The 17783-nt window shown below is 39.5% G+C and overlaps 1 protein-coding gene and 1 long non-coding RNA gene across 2 annotated transcripts in view; one reads left to right on the forward strand and one right to left on the reverse strand.

The window, feature by feature from the left end:
* LOC134809372 (uncharacterized) overlaps nt 1-17783 on the forward strand; it is a 205483-nt gene that overhangs the window by 47104 nt on the left and 140596 nt on the right. The gene's annotated exons all lie outside the window — the stretch shown is intronic.
* Nucleotides 6089-9465, reverse strand: FAM47A (family with sequence similarity 47 member A). Its single transcript, XM_016944345.3, has one exon. The coding sequence runs from the start codon at nt 8571-8573 to the stop codon at nt 6237-6239; it is 2337 nt and encodes a 778-aa protein (XP_016799834.2). The 5' UTR covers nt 8574-9465; the 3' UTR covers nt 6089-6236.

A 17783-nucleotide genomic window follows, 5' to 3' on the forward strand; every position in this document is an offset into this window, starting at 1 on the left:
GCCTGCCTTGGCCTCCCAAATTGCTGGGATTACAGGTATGAGTCACTGCGCCTGGCCCAGATTTATTCTTTTTGCTTAGCAGTGCTTTGGTTATTTGGGCTCTTCTGTGGTTACATATGAATTTTAAAATAGTATTTTTTTTCTAGTTCTTTGAAGAATGTCAGTGGTGGCTTAATGGAAGTAGCATTGAATCTATAAATTGCTTTGGGCTGAATGACCATTTTAATAATATTTATTCTTCCTCTCCATGAGTATGGAATGTTTTTCCATTTGTCTGTGTCATCTCTTATTTCTTTGAGGATTGGTTTGTAGACTGCCTTGTAGAGATCCCTTAGCTCCCTTTTCAGCTATATTCCTAGGTAGTTTATTCATTTTGTGGTAATTGTGAATGGTAATTCATTCATGATTTAGTTCTCAGCTTGCCTGTTGTTGGTTTATAGGAAGGCTAACGATTTTCGCTCATTGATTTTGTATCTTGAGACTATGGGGTTTTCTAGATATAGGGTCATGTCATCTGCAAACAGAGATAGTTTGACTTTCTCTCTTCCTGTTTGAATACCCTTTATTTCTTTCTCTTGCCTGACATTCCTGGCCAGAACTTCCAATACTATGTTGAATAGGAGTGGTGAGAGAGGGAGTCTTTGTCTTGTGCCTGTTTTCAAGGGGAATACTCTCAGCTTTTGCCTGTTCAGTATGATATTGGCTGTGGGTTTGACATATATGGATCATGTTATTTTGAGATATGTTCCTTCAATACCTAGTTTATTGACAGTTTTTAATATGAAGGGATGTTGAATTTTATCAAAAGCCTTTTCTGCATTCATTGAGATAATCATGTGGTTTTTGTCCTTAGTTCTGTTTACATGATGAATCACATTTATTGATTTGCATATGTCAGACCAGTCTTGCATCCCAGGGATTAAGCTGACTTGAACATGGTGGATAAGCTTCTTGATGTGCTGCTGGATTCGGTTTACCAGTATTCTGTTGGGGATTTTTACATCAATATTCATCAAGAATATTTGTCTGAAATTTGTTGTTGTTGTTGTTGTATCTCTGCAAGGTTTTGGTATTAGGATGATGCTGGCCTCATACAATGAGTTAGGGAGGAGTCCCTCCTTTTCAATTTTTTGGAATAGCTTCAGTAGGAATGGTACCAGCTCTTCTTTGTAAATCTGGTAGAATTCAGCTGTGAATCTGTGTTGTCCTGAAATTTTTCTGGTTGGTACACTATTTATTACTCCCTCAATTACAGAACTCATTATTGGTTTTTTCGGGTATTCAATTTCTTCCTGGTTCAGTCTTGGGAGAGTATATGTGTCCAGGAATTTATCCATTTCTTTTACATTTTCTAGTTTGTTTGCATAGAGGTGTTCATAATTGTCTCTGATGGTTATTTGTATTTTTGTGAGGTCTGTGGTAACAGCCCTTTTGTCATTTTTGACAAAACACACACACTCTGGCTTTCTGAGGTGTCAGACTTCTTGCGCTGGTTCTTTCTCATCTTTGTGGGCTGATGTTTTTCAAATCTTTGAAGTTTCTGTACTGTGGATGGGCTATTTTTTTTTTTTTTTTTTTTACTTTCATCCTATTTGATGACCTTGGGGGATTGATTGTGATATAAAGTGGATTCGGTCAACTGGCTTCATGACTGGAAGATTTCCCGGGGGCCAAGGCTCAGCTCAGAACTCCTGCCTGGATTGTATGCTGTAACTCAGGTAGACTGGTATCAGGCCCCAGCTTTGATCTCTGGCTCCTCGAGGTTAGGAACCTGTTGTACTGGAGGGGCTGAGGTGCTACCAGACCACTGGTCACAACATTCCAGTGAGTAGTGCCAGCCAAAGCACTTTACAGGGCTTTGACAGTGGGACCTGTCCTTGTTCCCATGTATCAGCAGCAGCTGCAGCAGCAGCATTGGAGGGTGCACACTTATCCATTTGCTGCAGCAGGGTTCTCATGGGTGCTGGGGTGCTAGCCTCGATATGGATACTTGCGGCAGCAGTGGTGGCAGTATGGCTTGGTAGGGTGAGGAGCCCCCACTGGGACTGTGTGCATGTCCCTGCAGGTAGAGGTTTTAGTGTGGAGGTGGGGCATCAGTGGGTGCAGGACTGTGTGCACCCTCTGTGCATGTTCATGCTGGCAGCAGTCTGCTCAAGGCTGGGGCTAGTCTACTGTTTTCCATGCCTAATTTTGCTCTGGTGGCCCAGGCTCAGGGGCAGGGTGCTGGCAGGGGTAGGGCTGGGGTGCTCTGAGCCCGCCAATGTTCTGAAGACAATGGCGGTGTGGGAGGTGGGAGGAAGGGTGAGGGGGCACACTCACGCTAGCAGCAGTGTCAAGGCAGGGTGCAGGAGTTCCAGTACCAGTGTGCTGGCAGGGAAGGGAAGGCTAGGTCTGCCTGGGCATACATGCACAGGCATAGCAATTTGGATGGCGACCATGGGTGCAAATGAGCTGTTGTGTGTCTGCAGAGATCACTGTGCTGAAGCACTCTGCCAGTCCGGTGTGGTCCACCAGCTGTGATGTGAGCCCCAGGAGGCACCTGGCAACTGTGCTGCAAACAGCTGTGGCCAGGCTGGGGACCTGCAGGAGTCCAACAGAATGAGAGGTGCTCTGGTTGTACTGGTCCTGCTTCATGGATAAGATTGTCCTATAGAGTTCAGGTCCAAAAGTTCCCTTAGGGCTAAATTCTCCTATGGCAGCGATTCTAGCCTAGGGGGATGCACGTCTCTGAGAGTGCTCCACTACAGTTGCTCCCACAGGACACCCTCTGTGCTCTGCCCCCGGCTGGAGTTCTGCCCCCACCACTTCTCTAAGTAGCTTTCCCTGACAATGCAAGTGTCCATGGTAGTTGAGGGGTCTCCTCCTGCTGAGATTCCAAAGGCCCACAGTGAATTTGGGTTGCTCCTTGCCTTGGGTTGCCTGTTAAACGCATCCTCTTTGTCGGAGTCATTGGGGGCCAGGAACACGTTCCAGTGTGCAGTAGCCCTCGGAAGTGTTCCTAGCTTCCTCCACCTTCAGCCCAGCCTCTGTGTTTTCCCCCTGTCTGTTCTGCCTCTGACTAAAGCTACAGGATAAAAACATGGCAGCACTGGGATATGAACTCATTTTTGCCTAGCTCCAAAGGCCTTGCTCATTCATGCAGACTCTCAGAAATGAAAAATGATTCCCTTCATCTTCGTTAAATCACATGTTCCTACAGACAAATTCTCCAAAGCTTTTATGAAACCTATGTGATGCTGTAATACAATCGATTACTACAGTATTTATGGAATATACCATTCATAGCTTTAGGCTACACAGGGACAATTATATACCAAGCTCTCTTGAATTCCATCTCTTTCTAAAACCTATGGATTTGAAGTCAGGATGTTTTCAGAAGTCCAACTAGTGTTAAAAATACAAATAGATCAAACATTGTTTCTTTTTATATCTGTGTGACAAGTAATACCAATGTGTGTAATTACAGTGTGGAGAAACCCACGTAATTTCTCTGAGGAAAGTTTATTTCACTGGAAGAAATCATTGCCAATAAGCAATAGAAGCCCTAACCAGTGGCTCTTATTTTGCAATTAGACTTTTTCATCTTGATGTTAGTATATGTGCAGCCAAAGCAAGCACCACTTTTTCATCTTAAGCAAAGCCTAAGTTTGTGTGTAATATAGATGAAGGCTATTACCAGACAAACACCATCAAAAAGTCATTTTATTGGTGTCTTTCTGTTGTGATTTTTTTAGTACCTTTCTTTCTTTCCTACTCCCTCCTTTTCCACAAATACATGTTGAGTATCAATTCTGTGATGCTTGAGGCATTAGACACTTTAATAATAATCCTTTAAGTCTTGCCCGAATTTTAGTTTGATGATATGGTGTCCATTGTGTAGGTGAGGATACATCCTCCGTGAAGTGCAAGGTCATACAACCAAATGTGGAAAAGTAGGTGGGTCTCTTGCTGAAAGGACCTTAACATTGAATGCTGCTGCATGAAGCCCAAGGCTTCAGTGGAGAACCTCAGAAACCAGATAACTCGGCTGGCCGGTTGCGGTGGCTCACGCCTATAATCCCAGTACTTTGGGAGGCTGAGGCGGTTGGATCACGAGGTCAGGAGTTCAAGACCAGCCTGGTCAATATGGTGAAATCCCATCGCTAATAAAAATACAAAAATTATCCAGGAGTGGTGGCACGTGCCTGTAGTCCCAGCTGCTCGGGAGGCTGAGGAAGAAGAATCACTTGAACCTGGGAGGCGGAGGTCACAGTGAGCTGAGATCGTGCCACTGCACTCCAGCCTGGGCAAAAGAGCACGACTCCATCTCAAAAAAAAAAAAAAAAAAGAAAGAAAGAAAGAAACCAGATAACTCTGAGCCATGAGGCATGACATTGGCCTCTCAGAAGTCTGAATAAATAAGTATGGAGATTTCCCTTATTTTGAAGGCATTAATGACTCATTTCTCTAGGATATTGAAGTGAGTTCTCCAGTGGAAGACAACTGGAAAATGAGTGTCCTTGTCTACAGACTTAAGATCTTAATAAAAGTAATCATAAAATTGACCTTGGTGGGGAGACACTGAAACAGGATTACATGGCCTGAGTCAAGTCCTTACAAACAAGAAAGACACAGAGGTAAGAAAAGGAATATTGACTGGAGTCGGGAATGCAGGAGCATGTGTGTGTGTGCATGTGTTTGTGTTTATATAACTAGATAACTTTAGATGAGCCTGGAGAATTAACAAGTCATGCTTGTATTTCACAAAAATGCACTGAAGAAGAGACATGGGTTGGAAATTGTTGCAGATACAATAAGACACAGTGGTGACATGAACCATGAACCTAAGTTTATGATGATGAATTTGAAGAGAAATTCTAGGCCTTGCCTTAGAAAACAAAATAAAAAACCTTGTTCTTCAGGAACACAACGCCCACAGACAAACTTCACTAGAAACAGAATTTGTACGTAGACAGATGTATATATCACTCCTTACTTAGATGAAATATATGCATGTGCTTCCATTTACAGATGGACTCTTTCATCACTGAAAGAAAAAGTGCACTTCAGATCTACACTACAAATATATTTAGATACAAATTTACCTCCACCAGTGTTACATGTTATTTTTGTAAGGTAAATAAGTTACTTGATTTATTATTTTAAACTTATGAGTGCATTTCAAATTGCTATGAATGAAATGAAAATTATTTGAACTTTATCAGATATGTAAGGATATTTGATGTTGCTTGGTAGCTTTTCTCATACAGATCTTATTTTACACATGAGATTTGCCAGGGAATTGAAGCTACCTCCTATTCTGCACCTGTTTATATGATTTGGTAATAGTCTTTTGTAGTGAAGGCTTATGAACATGGTGAAATACATTTATTCTATTGAGAGATATGATAAAATGGCATAACTCGAGTTTCACCTATGATTTTGATAAGTAGTTTTCAAACTTGTTTTGGGGGTTTGATGGAATCCCAAATGGGAAGATAACAATTTTACTATTAACAAGTGTTAACATTATTTTGGCTATGGACTCCAATTTTGGTTAAAAAAATAATTGTCATAATTATTTCATTACAATTTTAATATAAGAAGGATATAGTTCTCCTTTTACTCAGCACATTTTTTTTTTTTTTTTTTTGAGACAGGGTCTTGCTCTGTCACCCAGACTGGAGTGCAGTGGCAGGATCACGGCTCATTGCAGTCTCCACCTCCTGGGCTGAAGCTATCCTCCCACCTCAGCCCCCGGGTAGCTGGGACTACAAGGTACATGCCACCACACCTGGCTAATTTTTGGATTTTTTTTATAGAGACCAGGTTTCACCATGTTTCCTAGGCTGGTCTTGAACTCCTGGGCTCAAGCAATCCACCCACCTGGGCCTCCCAAAGCGGGGAGGATTACAGGCATGAGCAAATGTGCCCGACCCTATTTCTCTTTTAAAGGATAATTCTAATAATAATAATTTCTGGTTTTATGTATTTTTACAAATAATTGACATGATGATGTAATATTCACAATGCTTCAACAATGTGAAAAAGTATATGTGAATATTAATCACATAATTGATAAAATATATGAAATAATGAAGCCAAAACAGGTCATTAAGAAATATTGATAAACATTAGGTATTGAATTTACAGATGTTGCCAAAGTTGTACATCCACGGGGCCAGTCATCATAAATTATGATTGATGATTAAAATGAGAGCAAGAAATACCCAATTGAGTAGTAAATTGAAAACTGCCTAATCTTCTTCCGATGCCTCTACGATTTCTTTGTACTTGTAAAATATCATTGCACGTTGAATAGGAGTCTTAACAGAGTCATAAGTCCATCCCCTCCTGGCAAACAGCCTTTGAATGATGCCAGGCATTTCATAGCCCTTGCTTAGAATGAAATCCTTAAAGGCAATTGGTCCATAAAGATCGTCAAGAACGTCAGGTTCATCAGGCTTTTTAAGTAAGAGCTTGGGGTCAATCAAAGGTTCATCACTTCTTAGCTTTTTCCACAACTTAGGCTTGAGGTACCATGCTCCATACTTCATCTTCACACGCTGTGCGGTATAAGAATTCGATGGCGTGTGGAATTTCCTGCCCCAGTATTTTTCCTGTGAGAAGAATTTGTCCTCATCCTTTTCATCTAGCTCCATGCTGTACTTCAGCTCTGAGGAACACTCCTTTACCTTCTTAAACTTTTGGTCCTCATGGGTTGCTCTGTACTTGGGGGTAAAGTCAAACAGATTCCTGATGGATTCTTCATCAGCTCCCAGGTCTCCAGCCCACTTGAAGAATTCACGGAGTTTTTCCGATGTGTATCTATATTGAAGAGAGTCAGAAACGCACTCTTTTGTGCTTGGTGTATCTTCCTGAAGCAGTTCTTTTATGTAGGATGCTTGAATCTTGGGAGGCTCCGAGAATTGATGGGACTCTGGAGCTTTGGGAGGCTCCGGGCGGAGACTGGACACCCGACGACTCTTGGGAAGCTCCGGGCGGAGACTGGACACTCGACGAGTCTTGGGAGGCTCCGAGCGGAGACTGGACGTCCGACGAGTCTTGGGAGGCTCCGAGCGAAGACTGGACGTCCGACGAGTCTTGGGAGGCTGCGAGTGGAGACTGGACCTCCGACGTGTCTTGGGATGTTCCGGGTGGGGATGGGACACCTGAGTCTCGGGAGGCTGCAGGCAGGGTTCCCCACAAGGGGGTTTATCAGGCTCGGTGGGTTCCTTAGTTTTCTTCACCCGGGCCTCACAACGATCCCATACGTCCTTCAGCGTCCTCCCAGAATCCAGCACTTTCAGTATGTATAGTAGGAGATTGGACACCTGACTAGTGTCAGGAGGTTCCAGGCGGAGATGGCACACTCCAGTCTTGGGAGGCACTGGGTGGAGATGAGACACTTCAGTCTTGGGAGGCTCCGGGCTGAGATGGGACACTCCAGTCTTGGAAGGCTCCGAGTAGAGACTGGACCCCCGACGAGTCTTGGGAGGCGCTAGGCGGAGACGGGACACTCCAGTCTCGGAAGGCTCCGAGCGGAGACTGGACCCCCGACGAGTCTTGGAATGCTCTAGGCGGAGATGGGACTCTCCAGTCTCCGGAGGCTCTGGGCGGAGACTGGACACCGGAGTCTTGGGAGGCTCCTGGCGGAGATGGGACAGTGGAGTCTCGAAAGGCCGAGGACAGAATTTCCCACAAGGGTATTTACCAGGCTCTGTGGGTTCGTCGGTTGTCTTCTCCTGGCCCTCACAAGGAGCCCGTGCGTCTTCCAGCTTCCTCTCAGAATCCAGTTTCAGCAGCTGTCGTAGGAGACTGGATCTCCGACGAGTGATGGGAGGCCCCGGGCGGAAATGGGACACTCCAGTCTCTGGAGGCTCCGGGCGGAGATGGGACACTTCAGTCTCAGGAGGCTCCGGGCGGAGACTGGACACCGGAGTCTTGGGAGGCTCCGGGCTTAGATGGGACACTCCAGTCTCGGGAGGCTCTGGGAGGAGATGGGACACCGGAGTCTCGGGAGGCTTCAGGCAGAATTCCCCACAGGGATATTTACCAGGCTCAGTGGGTACCTCTGTTGTCTTCTCCTGGGTCTCACAACAAGCCCAAGCGTCCTCCAGCTCCCTCTCAGGATCCAGGTGTTTCAGCACCTGTAGTAGGAGATCTGGAGGCATATCTTCTCCCAGATTGGGGTACATGGCCAAGGGATGCTTGGCCATTAGCTGGGCTTCCACTTGCTCTACGAACGCCTTCCGTGCTAGCTGGGCTGGAGAGAGCTTGGAAAATAGGGCCGCTTTCTTGAGCAGCTTTTTCTTCCTGCTTTTGGGGTCAGCTTGGGGACCTCTGAGAGATATTTTGGGTAGTAAAAACTCGTCACGGCGACAAACGAGCGTATCTTCGGGAGACGGACAGCCATAGCGGAAGTCGTCCATGCCCTCCTTCACAAATACCCAGTTCTGGGTGTCCATGGGTGGGAACCTCAGGCGCCTGTGCTTGCACTTCGCGAAGCACTTGGAAGGCCGTTTGTTACAGTACGAGGGCTTGGAGTCCATGCCCGGGGACCTCAGCCAGTCCTGCAGCCTCTGGTCCCCCATGGTGGCCCTCGCTGGGGTGCCACGTCTCCAGCTTCTGAGGTTCCTGATCCCTGCCGCTCTAGTCGCTAGGAGACCGCCAGCCACGCGCAGCCCAGGTTCCTTCCTGGAGGCGGAGCAGCGCTGACGCCACCTGCGCAGCCCAGATTCTAACAGGTGTGTAGTGGAATCTCATTCTGGGTTTCATTTGCGTTTCCTAATGACTACTGATATTGAACATCTCTATATTTGCTTATTTGCCATCCTTATCTGTCCTTGGTTGAAGTTTCTGTGGATTTTTTCCCCATTTTTAAATTGTGTTTCTGGATATCATATTTAGTTTTGAGAATACTTGCTGTGTTCTAGATGTAAATAGGTTATCGGATATATGATTTGCAAATTTTTCACTTCATCCTTGGCTTTTCCCTTTCATTGTCTTAACAGTGTCAAAGAGAAGTTTTTTAATTTGATGAAGTCCAATTTATCAGTTTGTTCTTTTATGGATTGTGCTTCTTTTGATGTATCTATGAAAACTTGGCCTATCCAAAGGTCAAGGTTTTAATTTTTGTAAACAGCACAAGATATAGATCAAAGTTTTTATTTAAAAATGTACCTATTGCTTACATATATCTGATAATTTTAGAACTATTTTTGTAAAGACTAAATTTTCTCCACTGAATTACATTTGGAAATTGGTAGAATATCAGTTGTGTATATTTTTTGAAGGTCAATTTCTGGACACTCTTTTCTCTTCCATTGATTTTTCTCTCACACAAATTTCACATTCTGTTGGTTACTTTAGCTTTATAATAAATCTAGAAATTAGGCTGTATTAGTCCTTTAACAATGTTCTTTTACAAAGTTAGTTTTTCCTAGGTCCTTTGAATTTCTATAGAAATTTTAAAGTCAGTTTGTCAATGTCAAAAAAAAAAAAAGTCCTGTTGAGAATTTGATTAGGATTCTGTTGAATCTATAGATCAATTTGAGGATAATTGGCATGTTAACAATAGGAAATCTGACCACTGAGAAATGTACAGCTTTCTATTTGTTTATGTGATTTTTCATTTTCTCAGGAATATTGTGTGTTTTTTAGTGTATGTGCCTTTCACATCTTTTTCTCTCCAGATTTTTCCTAAATATTGTTTTTCATACTATTATATGTAGTATTTTTAGTTGCAATTTCCAATTTTTTGTTGTTAGCATATATAAATATTGATGTTTGTATATCCATTGGTATCATACAACCTTGGAAAATTCACTCATTATGTTCAGAAGCATTTTTGTATATTTCATTGAATTTTCTATATATATGATAGTATCATCTGTGAATAAAGACAGTTTCCCTTCTTCCTTTCCAATCTGAATATCGTTATACCTCCACCAGTCCAGTTGCAATCCTTCATTTTCCTTTAAATAATATCAGTTAAATTTTTATCTCTCTTATAGTGCTTAAAACAACGCTATGAAAAGCATTTTTATAAAAAATTTTAATTATAGACAAATTCAGCCTGCATTATTCCTTAAGCATATCATTTTCTCATCACATAATAATTTTTTCTGTACATTCTTACTCATTTTTAAAGGAAGGTTTCTTACTTCCCTTGTTAGGTGCAGCTGAACAATGTTTTCTACCATTACAAGCAGGTATACCCTAGTTCCTCCTTGTAAATGAGGTACGATCAATGCCTCTCTTGGTTTTGGCTCCTCCTCTGTAAAATAGACACAATATATATTCCTCTTAGGTTTCTCATTAAATCAAAGAACTAGATTATGTGTAAATCAAAATAATCTATATAACATGACTTTGTATAGTGTCTGGAACAGAATAAGCATCCTCTAAAATATTGTTAATTTACATGGTATTACTACAGTTTGAAAATAAAAATATTCTACATTTGATGTCTATATAAAGGAAAAGCAACATCATACATTTACATATCACAAATATTTTCATTTATTGATTATAAGAATCTATGTTAAAGTCTCAAGGTATTTAGTAGATTTCATAATGTGATGTTGGTAAGACCAAATTTGATATGGATTTATTTTTAACTTTCTTTTTTTTTTCCTTTTTTATTTTTATTATACTTTAAGTTCTAGGGTACATGTGCACAACGTGCAGGTTTCTTACATATGTATACATGTGCCATGTTGCTGTGCTGCACCCATTAGCTCGTCATTTACATTAGGTATATCTCCTAATGCTATCCCTCCCCCATCCCCCCACTCCACGAAAGGCCACTGTGTGTGATGTTTCCCTTCCTGTGTCCAAGTGTTTGCATTGTTCAGTTCCCATCTATGAGTGAGAACATGCAGTGTTTGGTTTTTTGTCCTTGTGATAGTCTGCTGAGAATGATGGTTTCCAGCTTCATCCATGTCCCTACAAAGGACATTAACTCATGCTTTGTTATGACTGCATAGTATTCCATGGTGTATATGTGCCACATTTTCTTAATCCAGTCTATCATTGATGGACATTTGGGTTGGTTCCAAGTCTTTGGTATTGTGAATAGTGCCGCAATAAACATACGTGTGCATGTGTCTTTATAGCAGCATGATTTATAATCCTTTGGGTATATACCCAGCAATGAGATGGCTGGGTCAAATGGTATTTCTAGTTCTAGATCCTTGAGGAATCACCACACTGACTTCCACAATGGTTGAACTAGTTTACAGTCCCACCAACAATGTAAAAGTGTTCCTATTTCTCCACATCCTCTCCAGCACCTGTTGTTTCCTGACTTTTGAATGATCGCCATTCTAACTGGTGTGAGATGGTATCTCATTGTGGTTTTGATTTGCATTTCTCTGATGGCCAGTGATGATGAGCATTTTTTCATGTGTCTTTTGGCTGCATAAATGTCTTCTTTTGAGAAGTGTCTGTTCCTATCCTTTGCCCACTTGTTGATGGGGTTGTTTGTTTTTTTCTTATAAATTTGTTTGAGTTCTTTGTAGATTCTGGATATTAGCCCTTTGTCAGATGAGTAGATTGCAAACATTTTCTCCCATTCTGTAGGTTGCCTGTTCACTCTGATGGTAGTTTCTTTTGCCGTGCAGAAGCTCTTTAGTTTAATAGAAAAATTCCATGGACTGTATGTTACATTCAAGAGCCAATGCTTCAACAATTCTCTGTAACAATACTCTAACTAGCAAGCTCATGTGAATACTCACTTATCTAAAATGCATGAGAGTTTGAAAAAGTCTTCTATATTCCAAATAATCCCAGAAAAAAACACGTATTTAATCTCCTAAAGTTCAATTGCGCCTATATAAAATTTTTCATGTGACTGTTCATTAAAACAGTTTTTGTTCCTTAAAGCCACTTCATTTTTTTCACTTTTCACAGTAGAATATTATACAAGGGACTCACATCTAGAATACATAAATAATTCTTAAAACTTAATAAGAAAACAAAGAACAGAAAACAAAAAATGTATAATACACAGTAGTTTAACATATAGAGGTATATAGCTAAAGAAATAATTATAGATGTGTGTACATATTGGTTAGTATACATGCTTATGTTTTATAGCTCTGTCTCTGCTGAGAAACTAGAGAAAAATGACACCCAAGTAACAAGTACATCCAGTGCCCAAATCTTGGTTTCTAAATACCATTCTCTAAAATAACAAAAGCAAAACAAAACAGAGATATCCTTGGAGAAATGAGTAATTCTAGGCCTGGGGCAGTGAAAACACAAGATTAGCCTGGAGTATTATGTAATGCCAGAAAATATGGAAGTTCTCAGAAAACAAAAGAATAGAAGCAGATCAGGAGCCAAACTGAAAGGGCACTCAATGGCCAAAGTTAAAACAATTTAGGCAACAAAATGAATTAAAATTTAAAAATTATAACACAATATAAAATAAAATATCCATGAGTCCATACTGATATAAATAATTGTACAAATAAATGAGGAAAAAGGTACAAATATTTTTACAAAGAATTTCAGAAAATGTACAGGGATACTCCTCCCTTCAGGAGGTGGAAGTTAATTGTCCTCCCCAGGGTGTGAGCTGGATTCTAAACAGTAAAATATGGAATGGGAAAAAATAGTGACCTTTTAGTGGAGAAGCCTGGCGGTTCTCTCCTTAAGCAAGTGATCAATGTTAATATCAACAGTGAGAGGTCGCATTGGTATCATGCACTTCTCTGATAGGATGTGATGAGAAAGACACTTCACTTCTGTAGTATTCTCCCCTAAATTCCGGAATCCTAGTCTAATGAGGAGAAAACATCTAACAAACTCAAGTCCAGGGACATTTTACAAAGTTCTCAAGTACTCCTCAAAACCATAAAGGTCATGGGAAACAAGTAAAGACTGAGAACCAGTCATAGACTTTAGATTAAAGAGACATGAAAACTAAATTCAATGTGGCAGGCTGGGTTGGATCCTGGCACTGAAAAAGGACATGGGCGTAAAAAATCTCCAAATCTGAATTAAGTCTGAAGTTTAGTTAATAGTAATATTTCAATGTTAATTTTTTAGTTTAAATGCATGTACAATGTAAGATATTAATTTTAGGGGAAGCTGAGTGAAATGTGCATGAAAATGCTTTGTACAGCCTTTGCAAATGTTTCATAAATCTGAAATTATTCTAAAATAAAAGGTTTCCATTTTAAACAATAGATTGCATCATGATGAATTATCAACAAATCACTATTAATCATACAAGAGAGAAAGCTGTAGCTTCTTTAAAATGCATACTTGTTGTCCCCCCCGCATATACAGTAAATCATATTTTTTTTCTAAGTGGAGCCAGTAATCTACATTTCACATGGTCTTTAAATTATACACACCAATAAGTAAGAATTACTTTTCTAAAGCCCTTTGCCTTTTATAGGCCCCAAAGACTTTCAAAGAGATTAAAAACCACAGTAGTAATGGTATTATCCAAAGTAACCAAATTTGGGGAAAATTAAATTTCTGCATATACTAGATGGAGCCTGAGAACGGAATAATTCCCTTAGGTAACATGCACATACCTGGTGGGCCCACAGGTTAATGAAGTCATGATAGAAGAGTAAAGAAGATACAAAGTTTGGTGACTGACAGTGAAAAAAAAAAAAAAAAAACTAGGAGTGAAAGCAACTTACTCGTGCAAACTGCCCTTCTTGAGTTGAAGAAAACTGACATCACTGTAGAGTGCAGAGAAATTACAACTGGCCTGTTCAGTCAAGAAGCACCAACTGTCTTAGTATGAAGTGTTACTCCAGAAATGAATAGTGTAGCTGACAAGCAAAACCAACACCAACAAGCTAATAAAGAAATGTTCAAGCAAGTCAAAATGCTCTGAGTGGAGCAGCATGTAATGAATAAGCAAACAAGGGAATGAGAACAAACAATGAAAATCAATGCGATGAAGTGCACTGGTTTAATGGAGCCTAAGTATTCCCAGTTCTGACATCTTTGTGTGCCTCTGACTGCTCTTAGTTACCTACAACCTTTACTGCATACTTAACTCAGGACACCATTTTCATGCTCCAGCAGACTCCAGTTATCTGCAACCTTGCTGTCTCTTCCACCCACACGCAGCACCTGCCAGCCTTTCTCAGATACCCAATCTTGTTCACTCTGATCCAACCGTCTTTGGAATTCTTTTGCTTTTATTAGCTCTTGCTAAGTTTGCTTTCTGTGATGGTTGATTTTCTGTGTCAACATGGCTAGGCTATGGTGCCCAAATATTTGGTCAAACAGTCTAGATGTTGCTGTGAAGGTATTTTTTGGATGTGATTTAACATTTTATATAGTAGATTTTGAGTAAATCAGATTTACCCTCCATAGGAGGGGTGAGCATCATCCAATCAGTTGAAGGCTTTCAGGAAAAAGACAAAATTCTCCAAAGAAGATGGAATTCTCTCTCCAGACTGAAACACAGGAATCTGTTTGAGTTTCCAGCCATCTGAATCAGGACTGCAACATCAACTTTTGCCTGAATTTCTAACCCACAACCAGCTCTACAGACTTCGGATTTGCCAACCCCCACAGTCACGTGAATGAATTCCTTTAAATTTCCCTCTCTCTCTCTCTCTCTCTCTCTATATATATATATAAAACATATAAATTATATATATTATATATATTTATATATAGGATAATAGGAAATAGTTGAATATATAGAATATGGAAATAATAGGATATATTTCCTATTATATAATATATGTAATAGGATATATAATATATAATGCATAATAGGATATATATATTATATAATAGGAAATAATAGGATATATATTATATATTATATATTTATATATAATATATAGGATATATATAATATATATATCCTATTATTTCTATATTCTATGTATTCAACTATTTCCTATTATCCTATATATCACCCTCCTCTCGCTCGCTCTCTCTACATATATGTAAAATAATAGGAGATATGTATAACTCCTATTATTTTCTTATCTTTCTGGAGAAATCTGATTAATACACTATTCATTTTGATCATTTTTCTACCAGTAACAATGTACTTGTCTTATAATGAGATACACTGCAGCAATTTTACCACTGCTACACCCACTGATAGTTTTTCTCAGCAAGGTATAAAATATAGTTAAGGCCTAAGAAATAATAGACTTAAAGATTTCCATTTTGTTCTTTGAATAAAAATGCATAGAAGAATTATTCCATACCTTGGCTGAATTATCAGAATCACTTGTGGCACATCTTAAAAGTATATATGCCAAGGCTCTGCCCTGAGCTTGCTGAATCAAAATTCCTCCCATTGATAATGATTTACAACCAAGGGCTGAAATCCCTGGATACATAATAATTTGATCACAGTATCTCAGACAGGATATAGTCCAGCACTACTGATATTAATAAAGAACTTGAGGCGAAAAGAGAACAAATGAATTACACAAGTTCTCAAAAAGTAAAAATGAACAATGTCAGGCTAGTATTTTTATATCTCTAGAAGATTCACTCTATTTCCTTGTATAGATCAATTATACAAAAATATGACAGTATTCCTGTCTCCTTGCATGCATATGTATCACCTGGTCCATTCAATTCACAAATATAAATAGAATGTAATATTTAGAAAATAATCGAGCAGACGCAGCTCTATTTTATAAGGTGGTTCAGCTACAAATGAAATTATCTAGTATATAATTAGAGGACAACAAATGGCTAAAATCTTCGCAATTTTGTTTATGGTTAAAGTAATAAAACTTTGAGGACAGGTAAATGTTACTGTGTCATATCCTCTGATTTAATCAAAAAACACTAGTCTCACTTTCCTATTGATGGAATTTTGGTAGATGCATTCAACAAGCTGTCATAAATCTTAGCTTATTTTCTAGTAGCTAGCAAAAAAAAAAAAATCCAGAATCGCTTCATATCATGGGTATGAATAATGTAGAATAATCAATAATCTTGGTTGTCCACGAGTGCTGTCTTAATCTTATTCTTTGGCTTCGAATGCAACATTTGCGTCTTTTACAGAATTCAAAATTTACAGAGTACTGTACACATACACACATGACCAGCTAAAAGCCATGTTCTCAGTAGTGTCCACTTTACCTGGCTAATGTCCAACGTGTGACGAGCAGGCAAAAATATGCAATATTAGTATTATTTACAGACAGATTGTTACAATTTTAACCGCAATTTTGAAATACGGGCTGTTAATTCTATGTTAAAACCACAGCTCTTAAAAATAACATGCATATATACACATATATTCATACCACAATTCACATAAAGGTCCAAAGTTTAGCTGGTTTTAACGTTAGTGATCAAAGCCTAATATGTATAGGCAAATGTATGTACACAATACATGTGTGAACACACCACAGTTTTCTAAGATATTATTGAACCTGTAACAAAGTGTTGAGTTGTGATTTTATAAAAATAGTTCTATTATATTATTACCTTTGTGCTCATTTGACACAACAGTACTCCTTCAAAGAGTCTGAAGGGTATGCTACATCAACCAGCTATGTAACAGCCTTATAATGCCAAGTGTCCTGTACAGAGGTTTACTCCAATGAACTGGCTTAATTTAGAATGTAATCTAACCAATTATATTTAATAGCATGGCTAGGAAAATCAGCCCCATAGTCTAAAAACCGGTGTCTCTGGGAAAAAAGGAAGTGGACTTTCCTTTTATGTTCTACCTCTTAGAAGGTATAGGAATCACAATATTCTATGCAAAACCAGAGATATTCTCTACCTCTAATCCTTTCCTTTGCTCCTTTTACATTTATAACAAATGAATAAGCTGAATGTGGTTTTTCATTTTGTAGCTGCAATCTCTGTAGACAAACTGATCAACTGAAATACTTACACTGATTTGATCAACATATTTATCAATGAATAAGGATTTAGGAAGTTATTTTCATGATTTGGACAGTTGTGCACCTGGATTCATTTAGAAACTATTGTCTTTTTCTAAATGTTAGAGGTGTTTAATGTGGGGAAGAAAAACTTAAGGAGGGAGACCCACATGGAGGAAATTGCATTTTTCTCTATAGCATAATTCAGGGATACATTGGATTACAGGCCAGAGTGATGATTTGGAAGGAACTAAAAGCACTGATATTTGATAGAGACCTGGTGAACTAAGGAAGCAATTCTAAATAGATTATTTTGGATGTGAAACAGATATTTCCAGTCATCATTGTAGTTTTTAGTCCTTGACAGTGATTTAAGGTCTGAGGAATGCTAAGCAATGTTGCAACACCTGCATGTACATATGCCCTGCACAATCATATGCCCTGCTACCAGTAGCTGCTCTCAGCACAGCTTTCCTCTTTCACCCCAAGCCAAGGAATTTGCCATACATGCAGGCAGTCAAAGTGAAGAGGGTTGCCTTTTAAGAATTATTTTTCATAGTTCCCTTCTCAATTTTCAGTTTCAACAGCCTCTTCCCATTCAAATTGTCTGTGTGTGCCTCACCTTCCTTCTCAAACCACCAGTTCCTTTACAATGCATCTTCAACTTAGGTTATATAAAGAAATGCTAGGCTTTGTCTTTGCACACAAATTCCTCTTTGAGTATACCTATGCTGTATAAATTCATATTACTGCTTGAGTATACATATGCTGTATAAATTTGTATTACTGCCATTCGTTTCAAGAATCACCTCTTTCCTGGCAGGAGAAAATCAACAGATAAGATTACTAATGAGACTGGAGTACTACTGCCTCCAGCACTTAGCAGATTATTAATAAGCCTTTCCTCATGGATTGTTTGTCATGTAAGAAAGCATAACTGAATAG

The sequence above is a fragment of the Pan troglodytes genome, chromosome X, assembly GCF_028858775.2.
Source record: "Pan troglodytes isolate AG18354 chromosome X, NHGRI_mPanTro3-v2.0_pri, whole genome shotgun sequence".
Lineage (NCBI taxonomy): Eukaryota > Metazoa > Chordata > Mammalia > Primates > Hominidae > Pan > Pan troglodytes.

What these genes read in the sequence shown, in the direction of transcription:
- FAM47A (XM_016944345.3), bottom strand. Translation starts at nt 8,573, where the DNA reads ATGGGGGACCAGAGGCTGCAGGACTGGCTGAGGTCCCCGGGCATGGAC.